The sequence below is a fragment of the Eschrichtius robustus genome, chromosome 3, assembly GCF_028021215.1.
Source record: "Eschrichtius robustus isolate mEscRob2 chromosome 3, mEscRob2.pri, whole genome shotgun sequence".
Classification (NCBI taxonomy): Eukaryota; Metazoa; Chordata; class Mammalia; order Artiodactyla; family Eschrichtiidae; genus Eschrichtius; species Eschrichtius robustus.
The window spans coordinates 44,376,608-44,395,892 of record NC_090826.1 but is presented as its reverse complement, the minus strand read 5'-3'; the positions used below and the strand labels follow the sequence as shown (position 1 = coordinate 44,395,892).

The 19,285-nt window shown below is 41.1% G+C and overlaps 1 protein-coding gene and 1 non-coding gene across 2 annotated transcripts in view; both read right to left on the bottom strand.

Annotated features, from left to right (window-relative positions):
- The window catches only part of ZYG11B (zyg-11 family member B, cell cycle regulator), a 79,332-nt gene extending 77,450 nt beyond the window's left edge, over window positions 1-1,882 (bottom strand). Inside the window, exon 1 of the mRNA XM_068539890.1 lies at window positions 1,694-1,882. Coding sequence (XP_068395991.1) covers window positions 1,694-1,723 — 30 coding nt within the window. The 5' untranslated portion in view covers window positions 1,724-1,882. The remainder of the gene's footprint in view (window positions 1-1,693) is intronic.
- A 16,157-nt stretch (window positions 1,883-18,039) lies between these two features.
- Window positions 18,040-18,146, bottom strand: LOC137763263 (U6 spliceosomal RNA). The gene has a single exon (XR_011073805.1). It is a non-coding gene; the product is annotated as a U6 spliceosomal RNA (small nuclear RNA).
- Between the last annotated feature and the right edge of the window lie 1,139 nt (window positions 18,147-19,285).

Genomic DNA, 19,285 nt, shown 5'->3' with positions numbered 1-19,285 from the left:
AGAAGATCATCACATCTTACTAAATTTCCTTTTTGCATCAAAAATAAGATTCTCAAACTCACTCTTTCTGTGTAGTCCACTAGTTGCCTCAGATTTCAGTTCAAGATTATATTTGTCAGATAGGAAAATGAGACTATAAAGTGAAATCATTCAAGCACCTACTTGGCCTGGGCACTGGTAACAGCAGGAGTTAAGTAAGGCATAGTCACTGCCTAGAAGAACTCACATTTCAGGGGAAGAAACAACCTAACATACAATGACAGTGTGATGAGTTGTGAATGTGAAGGGTTGTTGTGGAGGCACACACGAGAATGACAACCTAAAAATGCAGAGTCAGTGAGTTAGGGAAAGTTCACCAATTAAATAACTTTATAATAAACCACTTTCCAAAAAAGCAGATGGGGAAAAAACAGAAATTACCTAACCTCCTAGGAGAACATAATTATCAGGACTTCGTTTTGACTAGAATGTCTTATTCCTCCCAGAGATCAAAATTTAGATTGCTGCATATAATGGAGCAATGGGTTCATTAAATGAACTGCAAACCATGTGTAACCCAACTCAATGAAAAACCCACTGAAGCTTCAAACAGGCAAGAGAAACAGGAAGGAGAGAGAAAATTTGCAAATGTAAGGCTCTCCCAACTAAAAGCAGAGAGGGCAAAACAAATGAAGATAATACAAGGTATTAAAGAGACTGTCACAATCTGACTGCCAAGCTGATTTTCGGTCTCCAGATGCTCTGGTCTCTGCCTCCAAACAAAAACCATTTGTTCTGAGTAATAGTAAAGCTTGTAAATAAATATTTTTAAATTTCCCAAACTGTACCTCCACATTAAAAGATACTCAAAAAAAAACATTCATTTTAAAACATTTTAAGTTATTTCTGTCAAAAGGCTAGATATCTCATAAGGCCATAGTATGCATGCCGGCCCTCACCCCAAGCCTCACTCCATCACTCCAAAACACACTATCACTCAGGTTTTGCACTGACATTAGGTAATAAGGCTTGCAGGCTCTCTCCAACACCTCCAATCTCCCTCTTCCCTCTACAAAAAAGAAAAGGAAGAAGAAAGCCTGCGACCCCCTATCTGCCCGCCCTACAGCTCCAGGGAAGCAATCGTCCTCAAATTGTTCCTGCTTAGACCCTTGAATCCCGTAGAAGGAAATGGGGACAGCTGTGAGAGCGGGGAAGAGACGACATCCGATAAGGGGGAGAGGAAATGTGGATGGTGGAGGACGAAAAGGAGAAAGGATACAGAGAGGAGAGGGCAGTGGAAATAAAATGGTGAAAGGGGGTAAGAAGCGAGAGCAAAGAGCAGGAGCGAAAAAGAGGGAGGAAAAAGAAGGACGGCGCAGACTTCACGAGAGAACAAGGCAAAATGGTAGAGGAGAAAAGGAAGGTCGGATTAAAGGACGAGGAGGAATAGGCAAAGGGGAACGCGAAAGAAGCTGTCACTGGGGGTGATTTAAAAAAAGGGTGTCACCGAGTGGAGAGAGATTAAGGGGGAGGAGGGTTGTCAACCCAGTAGGTGGCCGGGGACCAAGGGGAAGAAGGAGTCGGTCACCGAGGGGGAGGTAACAAGGTGGGGAGGTAAAGGCAGGAGCAGACGGGGTATCAGAGCTGGAGAGGGCAGGGCCGCGGGGGCCAGGGTGGCTGGCGGCTGCGGCTCAGGCAGGCCTCGCTCCCTCACCATGGCTGCGCCGGCCTGGTCCTCGGGCATGCAGCCTCTGTCCTGGGTTCCGCGGCGGGCCGGGCCTGAGCCCGCCCCCAGGCTGAACCTGCGCGGGGGCTCCAGGAGGCTCCGACGAACGGCGGCTCCGGGCTTGGCCCAGGCCTCGACCTCCCTGTTTCACAAGCTGGAAGGACAGCAGCCGCAGCCGCAGCCCGACCCGGAGCTCAGACTCCGCCCCCGAGGCCCCGCCCCCGCCCGCCAGCCGGAGCTTGGCCCCGCCTCCTCTCTCTCACTGCGCAGACTCGGCGGAGGAGTCCCAACAATAACCCCCACCAGCTGCCCCGCCCCCGATTTCTGGCTTCTCCCCCTCCCAAGCCCTTAAAGGAGACACACTTACTCAAATAACTAGAGCTTATAAACAAGAGCTTTAAATATACGACGTAAAAAAAAATATATATATATATATATACGACGTAACAGGAGATTAGAGCTGTCACTCCTTTCGGTCACCTATAGACCCCCGTGCTCTGGTTCATTGTCATTCATTCTTATTGTCATAATTCTTGGTGATTTCAGTTGTTTTAGATGATTCCTCCAATGCCCTAACTTCTCAGGTTCCTCTCCTCTAGGGATCACCCTTGCCTCAGCCTCTCATTTCCTTGCTCATACTTTAGGTCTTCACATTTCCAGTAACTGTAACTCCTCTATAATCTCAGTTTTAATCACCCAACTCTCCCACCTCAACCTCCTTCCTTTCTAGCTCACTTCCTCTAATACCCAACTCCAAAAATTCTTCAACTCCACCAAGACTCAGAATCCTACTACCTTTTCACTATTCTTCACACTATCCTATGTCCTCATTTCCTTTCATGAACAGCTTAGCTTCTATGTCCATTATGAAAATCAGTCCTAGGTATTCACCTTCATTTCTCCAGTCCTTCTTTCCTTTCCCTGTACTCACCTGAGGAAACTGTAATCCTGTAGCAAAAGGGGGTAGAGTGGAGAAAAATGCAAAATCATACTCACTGGCCTCCACCTACATTTGATATCATTATCATCAAATAAGCCCTTAATGCTTGACTATCCTACTACATTTCTCCAGTTTCATCACTCCCCTACCTCACTAAATAACTATTTCATATCTCTCTCTTCAAACTTCCAATACTTCTTTTTTTAAAAAATAAATTTATCTATTTTATTTATTTTTGGTTGCGTTGGGTCTTCCTTGCAGTGTGCGGGCTTCTCACTGCGGTGGCTTCTCTTGTTGCAGAACACGGGCTCTAGGCACGCAGGCTTTAGTAGTCGTGACACGTGGGCTCAGTAGTTGTGGCTTGCGGGCTCTAGAGCACAGGCTCAGTAGTTGCGGTGCACGGGCTTAGTTGCTCCGTGGCATGTGGGATCTTCCCATACCAGCACTGGAACCCATGTACTCAGCATTGGCAGGCAGATTCTTAACCACTGCACCACCAGGGAAGCCCCCAATACTTCTCACTTACCTGATGATTTCGCTTCCAGTTTACTGTGAAATGAAGCAAACAAAAGAGAACGTCTATAAGTTCCCACCACCACTACCACCACCACAACTTGCAACCTACCTATAACTCTGCTCTGCTTGTAACTCTGCTCCTATACTCTGCCTTCCTTTCCTTACTACAAACGAACTATTTGCCTTTTAGCTAAGGTCAAACCCTCCTCAATTCTTCTCAAACTATCTGTGCAAAAGGACTTGTTTTCTCCCCGCAATTAGCCATAAACCTATATTTTTGTAAAATGCAATAAAAATTACTAGAAAATTAAATTTAAAAAGACATACAAAATGCAAGCCCAAGTATAGATATAGATATAGATATAGTTTTTTTACCCTCCTAACCATTCTTAAGTGTACAGTTCAATGGCATTAACTACATTCACATTGTCGTGCTACCATAACCACCATCCAGCTCCAGACCTCTTGTCATCCTGCAAAACTGAAACTCTGTATCTATTAAACAATAACTCCTCATTCCCTCCTCCCCCCAGATCCTGACAACAACCATTCTATAATACTTTCTGTCTCTATGAATTTAACTACTCCAGTCAGATTTTTTGTTTTTTATTAGATCCAATAGACATAAAATTTTTCTGTCAAATTGCTATAAAAGTTTCTGAATATTTACTCTTGATTTCTGTCACAAACTGGTGACAAACTTTTGTGGACCATCACTAGTATACAGGTCACACTTCGAGTAGCACAGTGCTAGGTTCCTACCATTTCACTTTCTCAAAGACACCTATCCAGCAGTTCTCCTCTCTTCTACGTCATGATTTTTCTGTTTTTCTTTCCCATTGGCATACCAAAATGAATGTATTTCTTCCATCTTAAAACAAAACAAAACCTCTCTTGACTGAGCTTGACCCTTCAGCCCCCATTTCTCTGCTCTTTTTTTACAGCAAAATGTCTCACAAAGGTGGTCTGTACTGTAGTTGATGTCTTCACTTCCTTTTTCCCATTTCCTGTGGAACCCTGTCCAGTTGAGCTTTCCCCTCACCACTCCACTGAAATGCTCTTGTCAAGGTCAGCAGTGATGTCCATTTACTCACAACGATCAGTAATCAGTGTTACTTGACCTACCAAGAGCACTAGACACAGCTTATCAATTCCTCCTCCTTGCCTACTATGACACTCCACTGCCCTGGTTCTTCTTCTGTCTTACTGGCTGCTCTTGGTCTCTCCACATTTCTCTGACTTCTAAATACTGCAGTGCCAGGAATTCCCTGGTGATCTGGTGGTTAAGACTCTGTGCTTCCACTGCAGGGGGCACGGGTCAGGGGAACTAAGATCTCTCAGTGCAGCCAAAAAAAGAAAAAAACACTAAATACTGCAGTGCCCCAGGGCTCAATACTTTGACCTCTTACCTTTTCCATTTATACTCACTCCTTAATGATTTTATCCTATCACATTACTTTAAATACGATCTATGTAATGACAATTCCCCAGATTACACCTCTACTCCAGACCTCTCTTCTGAATTTCAGACTTATATATCCAACTGCCAACTTGTAAACATCCCCGTTTGTATGTCTAATAGATTTTTATTATTCCTAGTAGCCATTCAATAGAGTTCCCCTCAAGTCTACTGGCCATGAATAAACCAGCAAATAGCAAAGGGGATAAGACCACTAATATTAGCTTAGACCAATAATGATTTACTGTCTGTGTCCGATCTGAGAATCACCTCCGCTGAGGACCTGGTGGTAGTGGAGGAAAATCACCATAAAAAAATCAGGACTCTGCCATCAAGAAAGAATGGAGACACAGTTGACCTGTAATCAATGAAATAGAATAGAAAGGCCAAAAATACATCCAAATATACATGAGAATTTTGTATAATAAAGGTATCAAATCAGTAAAAAATGTGGCATTACATTTGGTGTTAGAATAACTGGATAGCCAGTTATTCTAGAAAAATTTAACGAGGATCTACACATCACACTGTTCACCAAGAGAAATTTCAAATACATCAAAGATTTAAATGTTAAAAAAAAAAAAAAACTTCTTGAAGGAACCACGGGAGTTTCTATAATCTCAAAGTGAGGAAGGTCTTTTAAAGTACAAAACAAAACTTAGATGCTATAGAAGACTGATAAATTCAACTATGTGGAAATAAAAAATATCTGTCAAGCAAAAGCCACCATAAGAAGAGTCAGATGAAAATGACTATACATGTATATATATATATATATTTGCATTTTGTATCATAGGAAAATGGGTAATTGTCATATTTATAAACAGAGTTGAAATCTCTAAGAACAAAAATCCACAGGGAAAAAGTGCAAAAGACATGAACTAATAGTTCACAGAAAAAGAAATAGCAATGGCTCTTAAATGCTCCCTCTTACCCAAGATAAGAGAAATGCAAATTAGAATTTCTTTGAAATACTATTTTTTACCTGTCAGACTGACAAGGATTTGTAAGACTGATAAGACACTGTGTGGTGGTGGTTTTAACAGGTAGTCTCATATTTTGTTGGTGGGAGTGTAAATTTGAACAACTTTTATGGAGGACAGTTCGGAGGTGGTATTTATCAAATTTTTAAATGTACATTCCCTTTGACCCAGCAATTCTACTTCTAAAAAAAAATTGTTTTTTAGAATGTTTAAGTCACAAGGACTTTTTTTTATTATTATTAATTTAAAAATTTTTTTATTTATTTATTTTTCGCAGTGAGGCATATAGGATCTTACTTCCCCTACCAGGGATCCAACCCGTGCCCCCTGCAGTGGAAGTGCGGAGTCCTAACCACTGGACTGCCAGGGAATTCCCTCTACTTCTAAAAATTTAATCTACACATATGCTGAAGCATATGTACAAGTTTTGTTTGTAATAGCAAAAGAGTGGAAACAACTTAAATGTTTATTCATAAACATTGAGTTTATTAATAAACTGGTTAAATACAGTAATAGTGTATTCCTACAAAGCTTACTCTGCAGCCATAAAAAAGAACAAGAAAGTTTTTTGATATAGAATGATCTTCAAGATCTATTGTTAAGTGAAAAAGCAAGGTCCTAAACAATGTATATTGCATACTATTTTTCCTGTAAGAAGTGGTGGTAGTAATATGTATTCATGATTGCTTGTATATGCAGAAAATATCCCTGGAAGAATTTAACAGAAACTGACATCCTTGATTGTCTGATTGCTGCTAGGGAGGACAAGTGGACGGCAGGACACAGGTGGAAGAGAGACTCTTCATAGACTAGCCTTTCGTATCTTATGATTTTCTTAATCATGAGAATGTGTTACCTATTCTAAAAGTAAATAAATAAAATTTAAAAGACTTAGAGCTGCTTATTTATTTTACAATTAAAACAATTTTTTTACAATGAGGAATGACTTTATCAACGTTAATTTTAAGAGATTCTGTACAATCTTTTATTATTGTCAGAGTTAATCAGAACTAGATCAGTAGTTACTCATCATGTTTGGTGAATATAATCAACCTCCTTTGGCAAACAGAGTTTATAACTAAGTGAACAAACATCATCTTCTACAACAGACGTAGTTTCCTATAACAACTCGTAATCTCAAGATTACAAATCAAGAGTCTTTGGAACTATCAAAATAAAGCTTTTGATATTATTGGGAAGGTCTGTTCCTTTTATAAACATAGAAATTCAATTTCATGGGAAAAGATTCAGACTAAGTATAGCTTTAACTTAAATTCAGTGATAAATGGCACATAATTAAACACTATTCTTTCCTCTTATCTATGTAAACAGAAGTTAATAGTTAATTCAGTGAGTGCTTCACCCTCTCAAAAACACTTGTATCCTTTAAAAATTCCTGCTATTGAAGCTTGTGGCCTTTGGTCTCTGACTATAATCAAGGCTGAATCTAAGGTATTCAGGGTTTATGATAATTTATTTCTCTAGAAAGTCAATTGTTTACAGAATTTGGAAGATTCCTTTATTCTTAAATGATAACTGTAATTATTATTATGAGGAGAATATCAATTTTGCTCTAGAAGGCAAAGCTAGAGGCAAAGAGAGGATGGGAAACTATTGGAAGGTAGATTTTTAGCTCAAAAAAGGGAAGAACATTCTAAGAGCAAGAACTGTCTCACATGGAATGGGCTGTGTACTTGTGAGGCAGTAAACTCTCAGTCACCAGAGGTGTACAAAAAGGGGCTAAGAGACAAAATATTGCGGATATAATAGACGGGAGTTCTATAATGAGTTTTAAAGTGGATTTGATGATTGTTCAGTTTCCTCCTAATTCTGAAAGTCAGTGGTTCAAGAAAGTTAAATGGGAAACGACAAAAGCAAAGAATAGGAATTTCATTACAACTCACTTATTTCCAAGGCAGTATTTCCTGTTATTTTTAATAGTCAGTGCCCTGAATCTTTAAGGGAGGGGACCATTCTAAAGGTCTACTGCCTTTTGTACTACTCCGTTGGATAATGAAAAAGACTCCCAGTTAGAAATAAACAAGTTCCTCCTTAACAATATGGGAGAAAACAAACTTATTGGGTATGATGAAATTTCAGCTGGTTACTCCTGAGCATGAGGTGCTGAGCTCCATTCCAACCACTCATCAGAACCCAGGACTCAGGGCAGAAGTTTCCAATAAGCATTATCTATTAAGAGAAATCCACCCTAGTTGGTGGGCTGGCTATTCTCTGTGTAGAGCTAGGCTGTATCAAAGGGATTTTTTTCAAACTGAAAGTAGCAATCCAAATATTAACTCTAGCAATCTCTTAAAAAGTCACAGCAGTGTTTTAGAAAGCAGTTTATCAGCCAGCCTCACATTCAAGCCTCACAACAATCCCCTGGGGCTGGTAAAAGCGGTGACTATCTCATTTGATAGGTGAGAAAACACAGGCTCAGAGATAGGAAACCTCACAAGTCAGCCATGTGAGAACTAATTCTGACCCCAGAGCTCATTCCACTACCTCAGAGCCTTGGAAAGAATTGGGATTTCTGGGCTTCTCTGGTGGCGCAGTGGTTGAGAATCTGCCTGCTAATGCAGGGGACACGGGTTCGAGCCCTGGTCTGGGAAGATCCCACATGCCGCGGAGCAACTGCGCCCGTGAGCCACAACTACTGAGCCTGCAACAAGAGAGGCCACGATAGTGAGAGGCCCGCGCACCGCGATGAAGAGTGGCCCCTGCTTGCCGCAACTAGAGAAAGCCCTCACACAGAAACGAAGACCCAACACAGCCAAAAATAAATAAATAAATACATAAAAATTAAAAAAAAAAGAATTGGAATTTCTCTTTAGGACAGGAAGGACCTGGTGAACAGGAGGTCTTTCTAATGTGGAATTAATTTTCTATTAGAATCCATTGTAAACTTTAGTGTCTATTAGAATCAGCTGGAGCACTTGTTAAAGTAGTTTGCTATGTGTCTCCCCCAGAGTTTCTGATCCATTAGGTCTGGGTTGGGGCTCAAGATTTTGCATCACTAGCATGTTCCCAGGAGATGCTGATGATACCGGTCCAAGAAGACACTGGGAAAGTCACTCTCCCACTCTATCCTTCCTTCCTAGTATCTTCTGTCAGATGCCAGAAGGCAAATGAGGGTTATTTGAGGAGAAAAACAGAATGATTTTATAGCTCTCTCTGTGCTGCTGAGACACAAGTGTACGCTCAGGATAAGACTGAGGAACACTATTGCCAGAAGTCGGAAGGGTTGATTTCCAGTCCTTGGCTCTGACACCGGGGAGGTGGGATTTGATACCTTTATCAAATCCCAGTTTATCATTTCATTTGGAACCCTGAAATGCTGAGGCCTTGGGCAAATCTTTCCTCTCTCTGGGGCTCAATGTGATCATCTGTAAAATGTCCTGAGGGGGTACATGGTCAGGAAGGGTGACCTCCCAGGTCCCTCTACCAGTTCTAACATTCTGGCTCCAAACTTACCCAGCCAGAGTCTTGATTTCCCTAGATACCTATGCCTCCAGGGTGGACAAAGAGTAGGTAGTATTTAATGGGCCACAGGAACTCTGAAAAATTAGAATGTACATGAGAAATCCTCTTCACATGATGCTCCAAGCCCTCATGGGGGAACTGGTGAGCATTTCTGACTGTGGAATCCGAAATTGTCTCCAGAGAAGAGAAATGTGGGTGAAAAATCAATTAAGTATTTCTTGTCTTGTCTTAATTAAAAAGGAACAATGAACAGAGAAAGGAAAGACTCCTCTTGGATATCCCACTGATATCTCATAGCCTCAGGCTCAAAGATTAATTCCCTATCTTTCCCAAAATCTTATTCCCCTTCTTGTGCTCCCTATATCAGGAGCAGATGCTCACAAATGAGTTTTTAAGAGTGATCTGGGAGTCATCCTGGACACCTTCCTCTCCTTCACCCCTTGCAACCAAGCAATCACCCAAATTCCACCAATTTAGCTCCTACAGGGCCATATGTAAATTATCAATTTATTCTTCAATGAATATTGAGGCTTTGTAAGGCCCTTCCCAGACCAAGAATTCCATGGGTGATTTCTCAAACCTGTTCCCACCTCCTTGATATCCCTATCACAAGTGCTATGTGGTTCTCAACCCTGACTTCACCTCAGAATCACCTAGGAGGGTTTCAAAACTATAAGGCCTTTGCTTACCACCTAAATAATCTGATTTAACTGGATTGGGATGGGTCTCCAGAACAGGAGACTTTTTTTTTTTTTAAGACTTTTTTTGTTTAGGGAAGTTTTAGATTGACAGCAAACTTGAGAGAAAAGTACAGAGATTTCACAAATACCCACTGCCTCTGCATATGCATGGCCTCACCAATGATCAAATCCCACACCAGAGTGGTACATTTGTTATAACTGATGAACCTACATTGACACATCATAATCACTAAAAGTCCATCGTTTATATTAGAATTTCACTCTTGGTGCTGTACATTCTATGGGTTTGGACAATTGTATAATTAGATGTATGGACCCTTATAGTATTATACAGAGTAGTTTCACTGTCCTAAAAGTCCTCTGTGCTCTGTCTATTTATCCCTCCCTCTCCTCAACCCCTGACAACCACTTATCTTTTTACTCTCTGCACAGTTTTGTTGGAGAAACTGTCTCCAGAATGTTGTATAGTTGGAATCATACAGTATATATAGCCTTTTAAGGTTGGCTTCTTTTACTTGATGAAAATGATAAGTATTTACATTTCCTCCATGCCTTTTCATGACTTAATGGCTCATTTCTTTTAATGCTAAGTAATGTTCCATTGCCTGGATATACCACAAAACTGGAGTTTGGAATGTTAAGCACCCCAGGGGATCCTAAGGTAAAGCTAATTCTAGATTTTATCCTTTGGTACTCTCCAGAAGAATTCTGAGAAACTATGGTCCTCCTCACACATTTTTAATTTGACATCTACATTTTTATTATCAGTTTAATTATTGCTTACTGAACACTCTTGCTCTGCTGTCCTGGGACTCTCCATCAGAAGTCCTGTGTATTCAAATCATCCTTCCAATGATGCTCCAGACATTTTTACTCCCAGGGCAATACTCTCATAGCAATAGTCAAGATAGTTCAGTGGCATTTCTTTCCTTTGAAGATGAGAGAATAGCTATTGTGAAAAAGGAGAAATAAAAGGCACATGATCAGGCAGATTAGTTTTAGAAAAGGATGTACACATAAAAGTTGGGGATGTAGGAACTATTTATGCTTGTGTGGCCCCTGGAAAGTCTTCATGAACCTCCAGGGGTGTAGATTCCCCTGTTTGAAGTCTGCTGCTTAGGCCATTTCAGTAGCCTCACTGGTCACTCTGCCACCAGTCTTTTTTTTTTTTTTCTATAATTCACATGCCATAAAACTTACCCATTTTTTATACAACTCAGTGGCTTTTAGTATATTCAAAAACTTGTACAACCATCACCACTAATTCCAGAGACCTGCACTCAATAGCAGTCATTCCGCACTCCTTCCTACCCCCAACCCCTGGCAACCACTAATCTATATCTCTATGGACTTGGTTATTCTGGACATTTCATATAAATGGAATCATATGATATGTGGCTCTTTTGTCTGGCTCCTTCCTCTTTTTTTTTTTTTTTTATTATTTATTTATATTTATTTTTGGCTGTGTTGGGTCTTCGTTTCTGTGCCCTGAGGGCTTTCTCCAGTTGTGGCGAGCGGGGGCCACTCTTCATCGCGGTGCGCGGGCCTCTCACTGTCGCGGCCTCTCCCGTTGCGGAGCACAGGCTCCAGACGCGCAGGCTCAGTAGTTGTGGCTCACGGGCTTAGTCGCTCCGCGGCATGTGGGATCTTCCCAGACCAGGGCTCGAACCCGTGTCCCCTGCATTGGCAGGCAGATTCTTAACCACTGCGCCACCAGGGAAGCCCTGGCTCCTTCCTCTTAACATTATGTTTTCAAGGCTTATCTATGTTGTAGCATGTATCAGAACTTCATTCCCTTTTATGGCTGAATAGTATTCTATTACGTATTCCATATGGGTGTAGCATATTTTGTTTATCTATTCATCAGCTGATGGACATTTGGATTGTTTCCACTTTTTGGCTATTATGAATAATGCTGCCGTAAAACTGTATGTAGGGGCTTCCCTGGTGGCGCAGTGGTTAAGAATCCGCCTGCCAATGCAGGGGACACGGGTTCGAGCCCTGGCCTGGGGAAGATCCCACATGTCGCAGAGCAACTAAGCCCATGCGCCACAACTACTGAGCCTGCGCTCTAGAGCTCGCGTGCCACAACTACTGAGCCCACATGCCACAACTACTGAAGCCTGTGCGCCTAGAGCCCGTGCTCCGCAACAAGAGAAGCCACTGCAATGGGAAGCCCACGCACTGCAATGAAGAGTAGCCCCCGCTTGCTGCAACCAGAGAAAGCCCACACACAGCAACGAAGGCCCAATGCAGCCAAAAATAAAAATAAATAAATAAATAAATAAATTTAAAAGAAAAAAGAAACTGTATGTAAAAGTTTTTATGTAAATGTATGTCTTCATTTCTCGAGTATATAACTAGGAGTAGAATTGCTGAGTCATATGGTAACTCTGTATTTAACTTTTGATGATCTGCCAAACTGTCTTCCAAAGCAGCTGCGCCATTTTACATTCCTACCAGCAATGTGTAAGGGCTGCAAATTCTCCACATCCTTGCCAACACTTGTTGTTGTTCATCTTTTTTCATTACAGGCATCCCAGTGTGTGAAATTGTATCCATTGTGGTTTAATTTGCATTTCTCTGATGACTACTGATATTGAGTATCTTTTCATGTGCTTAAAAGCTGTCTCTAGTCTTAAACCTCTAATTTAACCCCCTTTTGCTACCAAGATTATCTTTTAAACCATATTATACTCTTGTTTAGAACTTGAGTCAGTGGCTCTACATCACCTATAAGATAAGGGTTAAACTCCTTAATTTGTCAAGTGAGGCACTTCCCCATCTGGCTTCTGCCTATGTCTTGGCACTACCATTTCGTGTCTCCTACTCTGTTCTAACCATACTGAACTACTTGCAGTTCTTGGAATATAGAGTGCTATTTCAAGCCCCTATGCATTTGTTCATAGCACTCCCTCTGCCAAGAAACCCCTTCTTGCTTTCTTCAAATATGTTTTCCACTTGCCCTTTGATACTAGATTCATGTGTCTCCTCCTCCTCCGAAAAGCCTTTCCTGATTGCTGTGTCCATAATTAAGTTACATGTCCTTTACGAGCTTCCCCCCACAGCAGTGCTATACTGAGATGGTCTCTTTTGTTTGCCTTCCTAATTTAGTTGTGAGTTCCTTGAGAGCTTTGACTGGATTCAATTTGTCTCTGTCTTCAGGGTCTGACTGGAGGAATTAATTTCATGGGATCTTCATGTCCCTCAAATGCCCTCTGGCTGAAGTGCTAAGAACTTGTTCCAGTTCCTCAGGAGAAGGCAAAGCCGCCTTACCTTTAGGGCATCTTCAAATAGCCCAGACTGTTCATACAGAAAACCTTCTTCCAATCTCAGGAGGATGTAACAGTTTAAAGATAAGACATTTTTTAAAAGAGTAATAAGGTAATATTGTACCTCAGTATTAATCCGTTTTATGCTATCTCATCAACTACAGGTACTGGATTACTTTGCTTATTGTCATTGTTTCTTATGTAATATTATGGGCCAGACACCTTCACTCTCACACAATTATCTTACTGAAGAGGCAAATAGAGTACAGTACTTGTTAAGAGCACAGACTCTGGAGCAAGCCAATGTGCCTTGGTTTTACTCCTGGCTCCATACTTACTAGCTGTATGACCTTGGAAAAGTTATGTGACATTTCTGTGTCTCAGTTTATTTATTTATAAAGTTTGCATGAAAGTTGTACTTACCTCATAGAGTTCCAGATTCATTGAGTTGCTATATATGTGTATATATACATACATATATATAATATGCCGTAATGTATATGTATTAGGACTTGGCATGATATGTGTTATGTAAGTATTAACTATTATTATAAAATCTTCCTGCCAATTCTGCAAGCTAGATATTATTATTCCTATTTTACAGTGAGGAAACTGAAGCTTAGACGAGTGAATTTCCCCAGGTTATAGAACTAACTTGCTTCCCGGGTCTGGTAACTGATCCAGATATCATACTTTAGGTGCACATTTTCTTGTCTTTAACATTTCTGCCACTCTCTGCCAGGGCAGGGTAGGAGAAAGGAAAAAGTGGCAGCTAGTTTGGAATAGTCACTCCAGTCAGACTGCTGGGGCCTGTCTCCACTGTATCTTTCTGTAGCGGTCATTTGTCCATGTCTTTCTACTCATGCATCTACCATGGACATGGGGGGGTGGGTGGTGGTGGTCAAATTCCACTTCCCCAGGCATCCCTGCCTGTCATTTACTATTCGCTGTCTTAGCCCTTTTCTAGGAGGTCATATGCATGTAAATAATTTATCCTTTAACAAATATTAAATAATGAGACTTTGCAAAGCCCTTCTTAAACCTGGAATTCTATGGGTGGCAAATCTCCTGACTAATGATAACTCTTTTACTCTCCATTCTGGAGAGTGGATAATGTACCCAGTAAATATCTCTCCTTTGTATCATGTCATATGCTGGACACTGAGGACACAGAAATAAATAAGACCTAGTCCCTGTCCTCAAGGTGCTCAAGTCTTTGGGGGGAAAAGGTAGACAACAGCAAAAGACTATGATCAGTACTCATAAAAAGAAGCAGGGCACCTACCAGAGCACAGCAGAGGCATCTAGCCCATTTGAGGGGTGAGAGCAGGCTTCCTAGAAGAGGTACAACTTAACCTGGTCTTTGAAAGACAAATAAGAATTACCTAAATTAAGAGGGGGGAAAAAAGTACTCTAGGTATAGAGAAACATGCATGCAAAGGCACTGGAGCATGAAACCAGATGACATGTTTAGGGTCTACAAATCGTTTGGGATGAGGCAAAAAGAGTATGTATGGGAGGCGAAGAGGCAAAGCTGGCAAGGCAGGCTGGGCCAGATTACACCAGGGCTTGTGGGCAAAGGTAAGGAACTTATACTTCATCTTTAATGCTATGTGACATTTGGTTATTACTCTCTCCCTGCACATCTGGTTTTTTTTGAGAGCATTTGGTTATGTTTAGAAGTCCAGAACAATTTACCCATTCATTCATTTATTCACTTATCAACATGTACTGAGCACCTACTTGTATCAGTTCGTATGTAGAGACAGGAGGCCTCAGGAATTGACTTTTGGGACACAGCTTGAAATCTTGTGAGCGTTTGTATTTTTTATTGTATTTATTTATTTTTGTAAAGTAAATAATTTTATTTTGTACATTTACTTTTTTATTTTACTTTTCTAATTGAAGTATAGTTGATTTACAATGTTGTGTTAGTTTCTGGTGTACAGCAAAGTGATTCAGTTATACATATATATACATATTCTTTTTCATATTCTTTTCCATTATGGTTTATTATAGGATATTGAATATAGTTCCCTGTGCTATACAGTAGGACCTTGCTGTTTATCTGTTTTTATATATAATAGTTTATGTCTGCAAATCCCAAACTCCCGATTTATCCCTCCCCCACCCCCTTTCCCCTTTGGGCACTGTAAATTTTTCTATGTCTGTGAGTCTGTTTCTGTTTTGAAAATAAGTTCATCTGTGTGATATTTGATTTTTTTTTTAGGCCGCACTGCGAGACATGCAGGATCTTATTTCCCTGACCAGAGATTGAACCTGTGCCCCCTGCATTGGGAGCATGGAGTCTTAACCACTGGACTGCCAGGGAAGTCCCTTGTGTCATATTTTAGATTCCACATATAAGTGATATCATATGGTATTTGTCTTTCTGTTTCTGGCTTACTTCACTTAGTATGATAATCCATGTTGCTGCAAATGGCATTATTTCATTCTTTTTAATGGCTGAGTAATATTTCATTGTGTAAATATACTACATCTTCTTAATCCATTCAGCTGTCAGTGGACATTTAGGTTGCTTCCATGTCTTGGTTATTGTAAATAGCGCTGCAATGAACACTGGGGTGCATGTATCTTTATGAATTATAGTTTTCTCCAGATATATGCCTAGGTGTGGGATTGCTGGATCGTATGGCAAATCTATTTTTAGTTTTTTAAGGAACCTCCATTCTGTTTTCCACAGTGGCTGCACCAATTTACATTCCAACCAACAGTGTAGGCGGGTTCCCTTTTCTTGTGAGCATTTTTATTTTTTTATTTCATTAAAAAAAAAATTTATTTACTTTATTTATTTATTTTTGGCTGTGTTGGGTCTTCGTTGCTGTGCACGGGCTTTCTCTAGTTGCAATGAGCGGGGGTTGCTCTTCATTGCGGTGTGCAGGCTTCTCATTGTGGTGGCTTCTCCTGTTGCGAAGCATGGGCTCTAGGCACTCGGGCTTCAGTAGTTGTGGCACGTGGGCTCAGTAGTTGTGGCTCGTGGGCTCTAGAGTGCAGGCTCAATAGTTGTGGCGCACATGCCCAGTTGCTCTGTGGCATGTGGGATCCTCCCAGGCCAGGGCTCGAACCCGTGTACCCTGCATTGGCAGGCGGATTCCCAACCGCTGTGCCACCAGAAAAGCCCTTGTGAACATTTTTAGAAGGCACTAAATCTCAGCCCAGAGTTGAAATGATTTACTCTGAAACCTGATCCCTTCCCTGCCCTTGGTGTTGCAACCCGTTGGGTCACTTGGGCTTCCCTGAACATGCTGCAGTGAACCAGGTCGTGGGGCACATCGTGGGAATGACTACTATCGCAACAGCTGAACCAGTCAGCCTGGGTGGTGAATCAGTGCCTGCTGTGCTCACGCACATGGAGCCTCATGAGCGAGGTGGAAAAGGAAGAGACTATCAAGTCCCTGCTGTCTGGGTTTTCACAGTCTAAAAATGCAGAAAGTTAGACCTGGAAGACACGTTAGAGATCATTAGTCATATGGGATAAATTGAGCTCTTACAAAGTGCCTGACTCTGTGTTGGGACCTGAAACCTGGTTTCTACCCTTAAGGAGCTCGCAGACTGGTAAAACAAGTAATGTAAAAATAGATAATGGCCACAGTGCTTCAGGAGGTAGAGGAGATCTCAGCTGGCTAACCATGCCCACTGTCAACCAGTGTCCTAAATAAGGACTGGGGGTGTCATAGTCTGAGCTGGTGTCAAGAGGCTGGAGAGAAGTGGGAAGGGCAGCCCACACTGAGAAAATAGCCTGAGGAGTTCAGAGCAGAGGAGCAGGGATCAGAGTGATTGGTTTGTCTAGCATCTGTGGGGAACTATTAAGTGGAGTGGTCAGCAGCAGCCAGATGAGAGGACCTTAATTGCTGAGCTAAGGATGTGGGCAATGTGGAGCCATTGGTTTCCAACATGGGGGGTGACACAGTTAGATCTGCCTTTTAGAAAAAATCCCTTTCATTGTAGGGCTCCAGTGTACTCATCTGTAAAATGAGGGAGTTGAAGATGATCTTCAAAATCTTTTCAATGCGTATGTCCTATGAGTCTGATTTAGAGCAGTGCTTCTCAAACTTTATTGTGCATTTGAATCACCTGGGGATGTTAAAATGAAGATTCCGGTTCAGTTGGTGTGGCTGGGGCCCAAGAGTCTGCATTTCTACCAAGATCTCAAATGGTGCCAATGCTGCAGATCACACTTTCAGTATCAAGGATTAGGAGATGTTTCCAACCTATAATCTATAAATTGTAGATTATCTGATTTGAAATAGTATCTTATTTAATTTTTACAGTGTTTTAAGGTTTGCAAAGAGATATACATTATCTCCTTTACTGCTTTCAGCAATTCTTCTTAAGAGGTACGATAAGGAGACAACACATTCACGGTTGTGTGAGACATCCTTAAAACTTAGGTACCAAAGTTAGTCTGTCTTCTTCCAGCATTGTGGTGGGGTAGGGATTGTAAGCCCCACTTTACAGATGGAGAGACTGGGGATCTGAAAAGAAAATGGATTTAGCTAAGACCAAACACTATAGAAGTGGCAGAACCGGAATTATAATTGAAGCCTCCTGACTCCTATTTCAGTGCTATTTCCAATATAATTCTATGCTTCTTCCGGCATCCACTCATTCACTCTATACAGATTTATCATACAACAACTACATTTCAGACCCATCACAACATGTTAATGTGGAAAGCATTACCTTTCAATAACTGGACCAAGTGAAATATACAAATATAGGGAGAGAGGAAGGTTTATGGAGGGTATGGCTTACTGGTGAGCCGTCAACTCTAAAGGATTATAAAAGAAACCCATTCAGACAAGAGAGATATCATTAATCTCTGACTTTTGTACATACATTTATCAAATATTTACCAAGCCCTACTCAGCACCAGGTCCTATGTTAGATTTTTAAAAAAAAAAATTTTTAACATCTTTATTGGAGTATAATTGCTTTACAATGGTGTGTTAGTTTCTGAGAAATATGGAACGCTTCACAAATTTCCGTGTCATCCTTGCACAAGGGCCATGCTAATCTTCTCTGTATCATTCCAATTTTAGTATATGTGCTACCGAGGCAAGCACCCTATGTTAGATTTTGATGACACAGGCATGAATCAGACAATTCTTAGGAGTTCACAATTTAGTCTAATAGAGCATTTCACTGCTTACAAGCAATTTCTCCATCATTTATAATAGCTGCCATTTGCTGAATGCTTAACATGTGCCCATGTTGTACTAAGCTTTATACATTATTATAATTATTTTAATTAATCCTCAAAGTCTCGTTAGAATGTACATTACATGAGGTCGGAGATTTTTGTCTGTTTTGTTCACTGTTGTATCTCTAGAACCTAGAATGATTGTCACGTAATAGGCACTCAAAATAATTTTGTTGAATGAATAAATAAACAACACTGTTATGTAGATAGAACCATTACCTCCATTTCCCAGATGAGTAAACTAAGGAGCATGTAGGTGAAATGCTTTGCTTGAGGACTCCCAAATAGTAACAGGCAGAACAAAGACACTTTTAGAAGAACGCATAACTGCCCGACTCCAAACCCAAGAGTCTTACCCTTTGTATACTGGTGGTTCTCACACTTTAGCATGTATCAGAATCACCTGGAGAGTTTGTTAAAACATAGATTGCTGGGCCCCAAAGTTTCTGATTCAGCAGATCTGGAGTAGGGTTGGAGAATATTCATTTCTAACAAATTTCCAGGTGATTCTGATGCTGATGGTCCAGGGATCATACTTTGAAAACCACTAAGTTACCAAACTGCCTCCCAATTTCTCATTTATTCTTAAGGTAGAGTAGAGATTAACATCCCATGGCAGAGAGGAAAATAAGGCCAGGTAAGTCCAAGGTGTTACAGCAAGCGTGGGATTCCAAGGTTAGCGTGATTCTAAAGTCCTTATCATTCTTGATAAACCTTGCTGCTTCAGATGATGCTTTACAGGCATGAGACACAGAGGAAGCCAGAGGCAGAGAAGAGTGAAGGTATTTGTTAGGAGGAGGTGAAGGTAAAGTTGGAAAGTTTACCATCCAATTTACTGTCCTGAAGGAGGGGTCTGTGGCTCTGTCATTAACTTGCTGTGTACTCTGGGCCAAACCCCTTCCTCTCTCTGGACCTCCCTCCTTCTTTTTCTCTATAAAGCAGGGCCCTCTCCAGCTTGCAGCACAGCCTGGGACCCTCAAAGACAGGCAGGGAAGTAGAGGT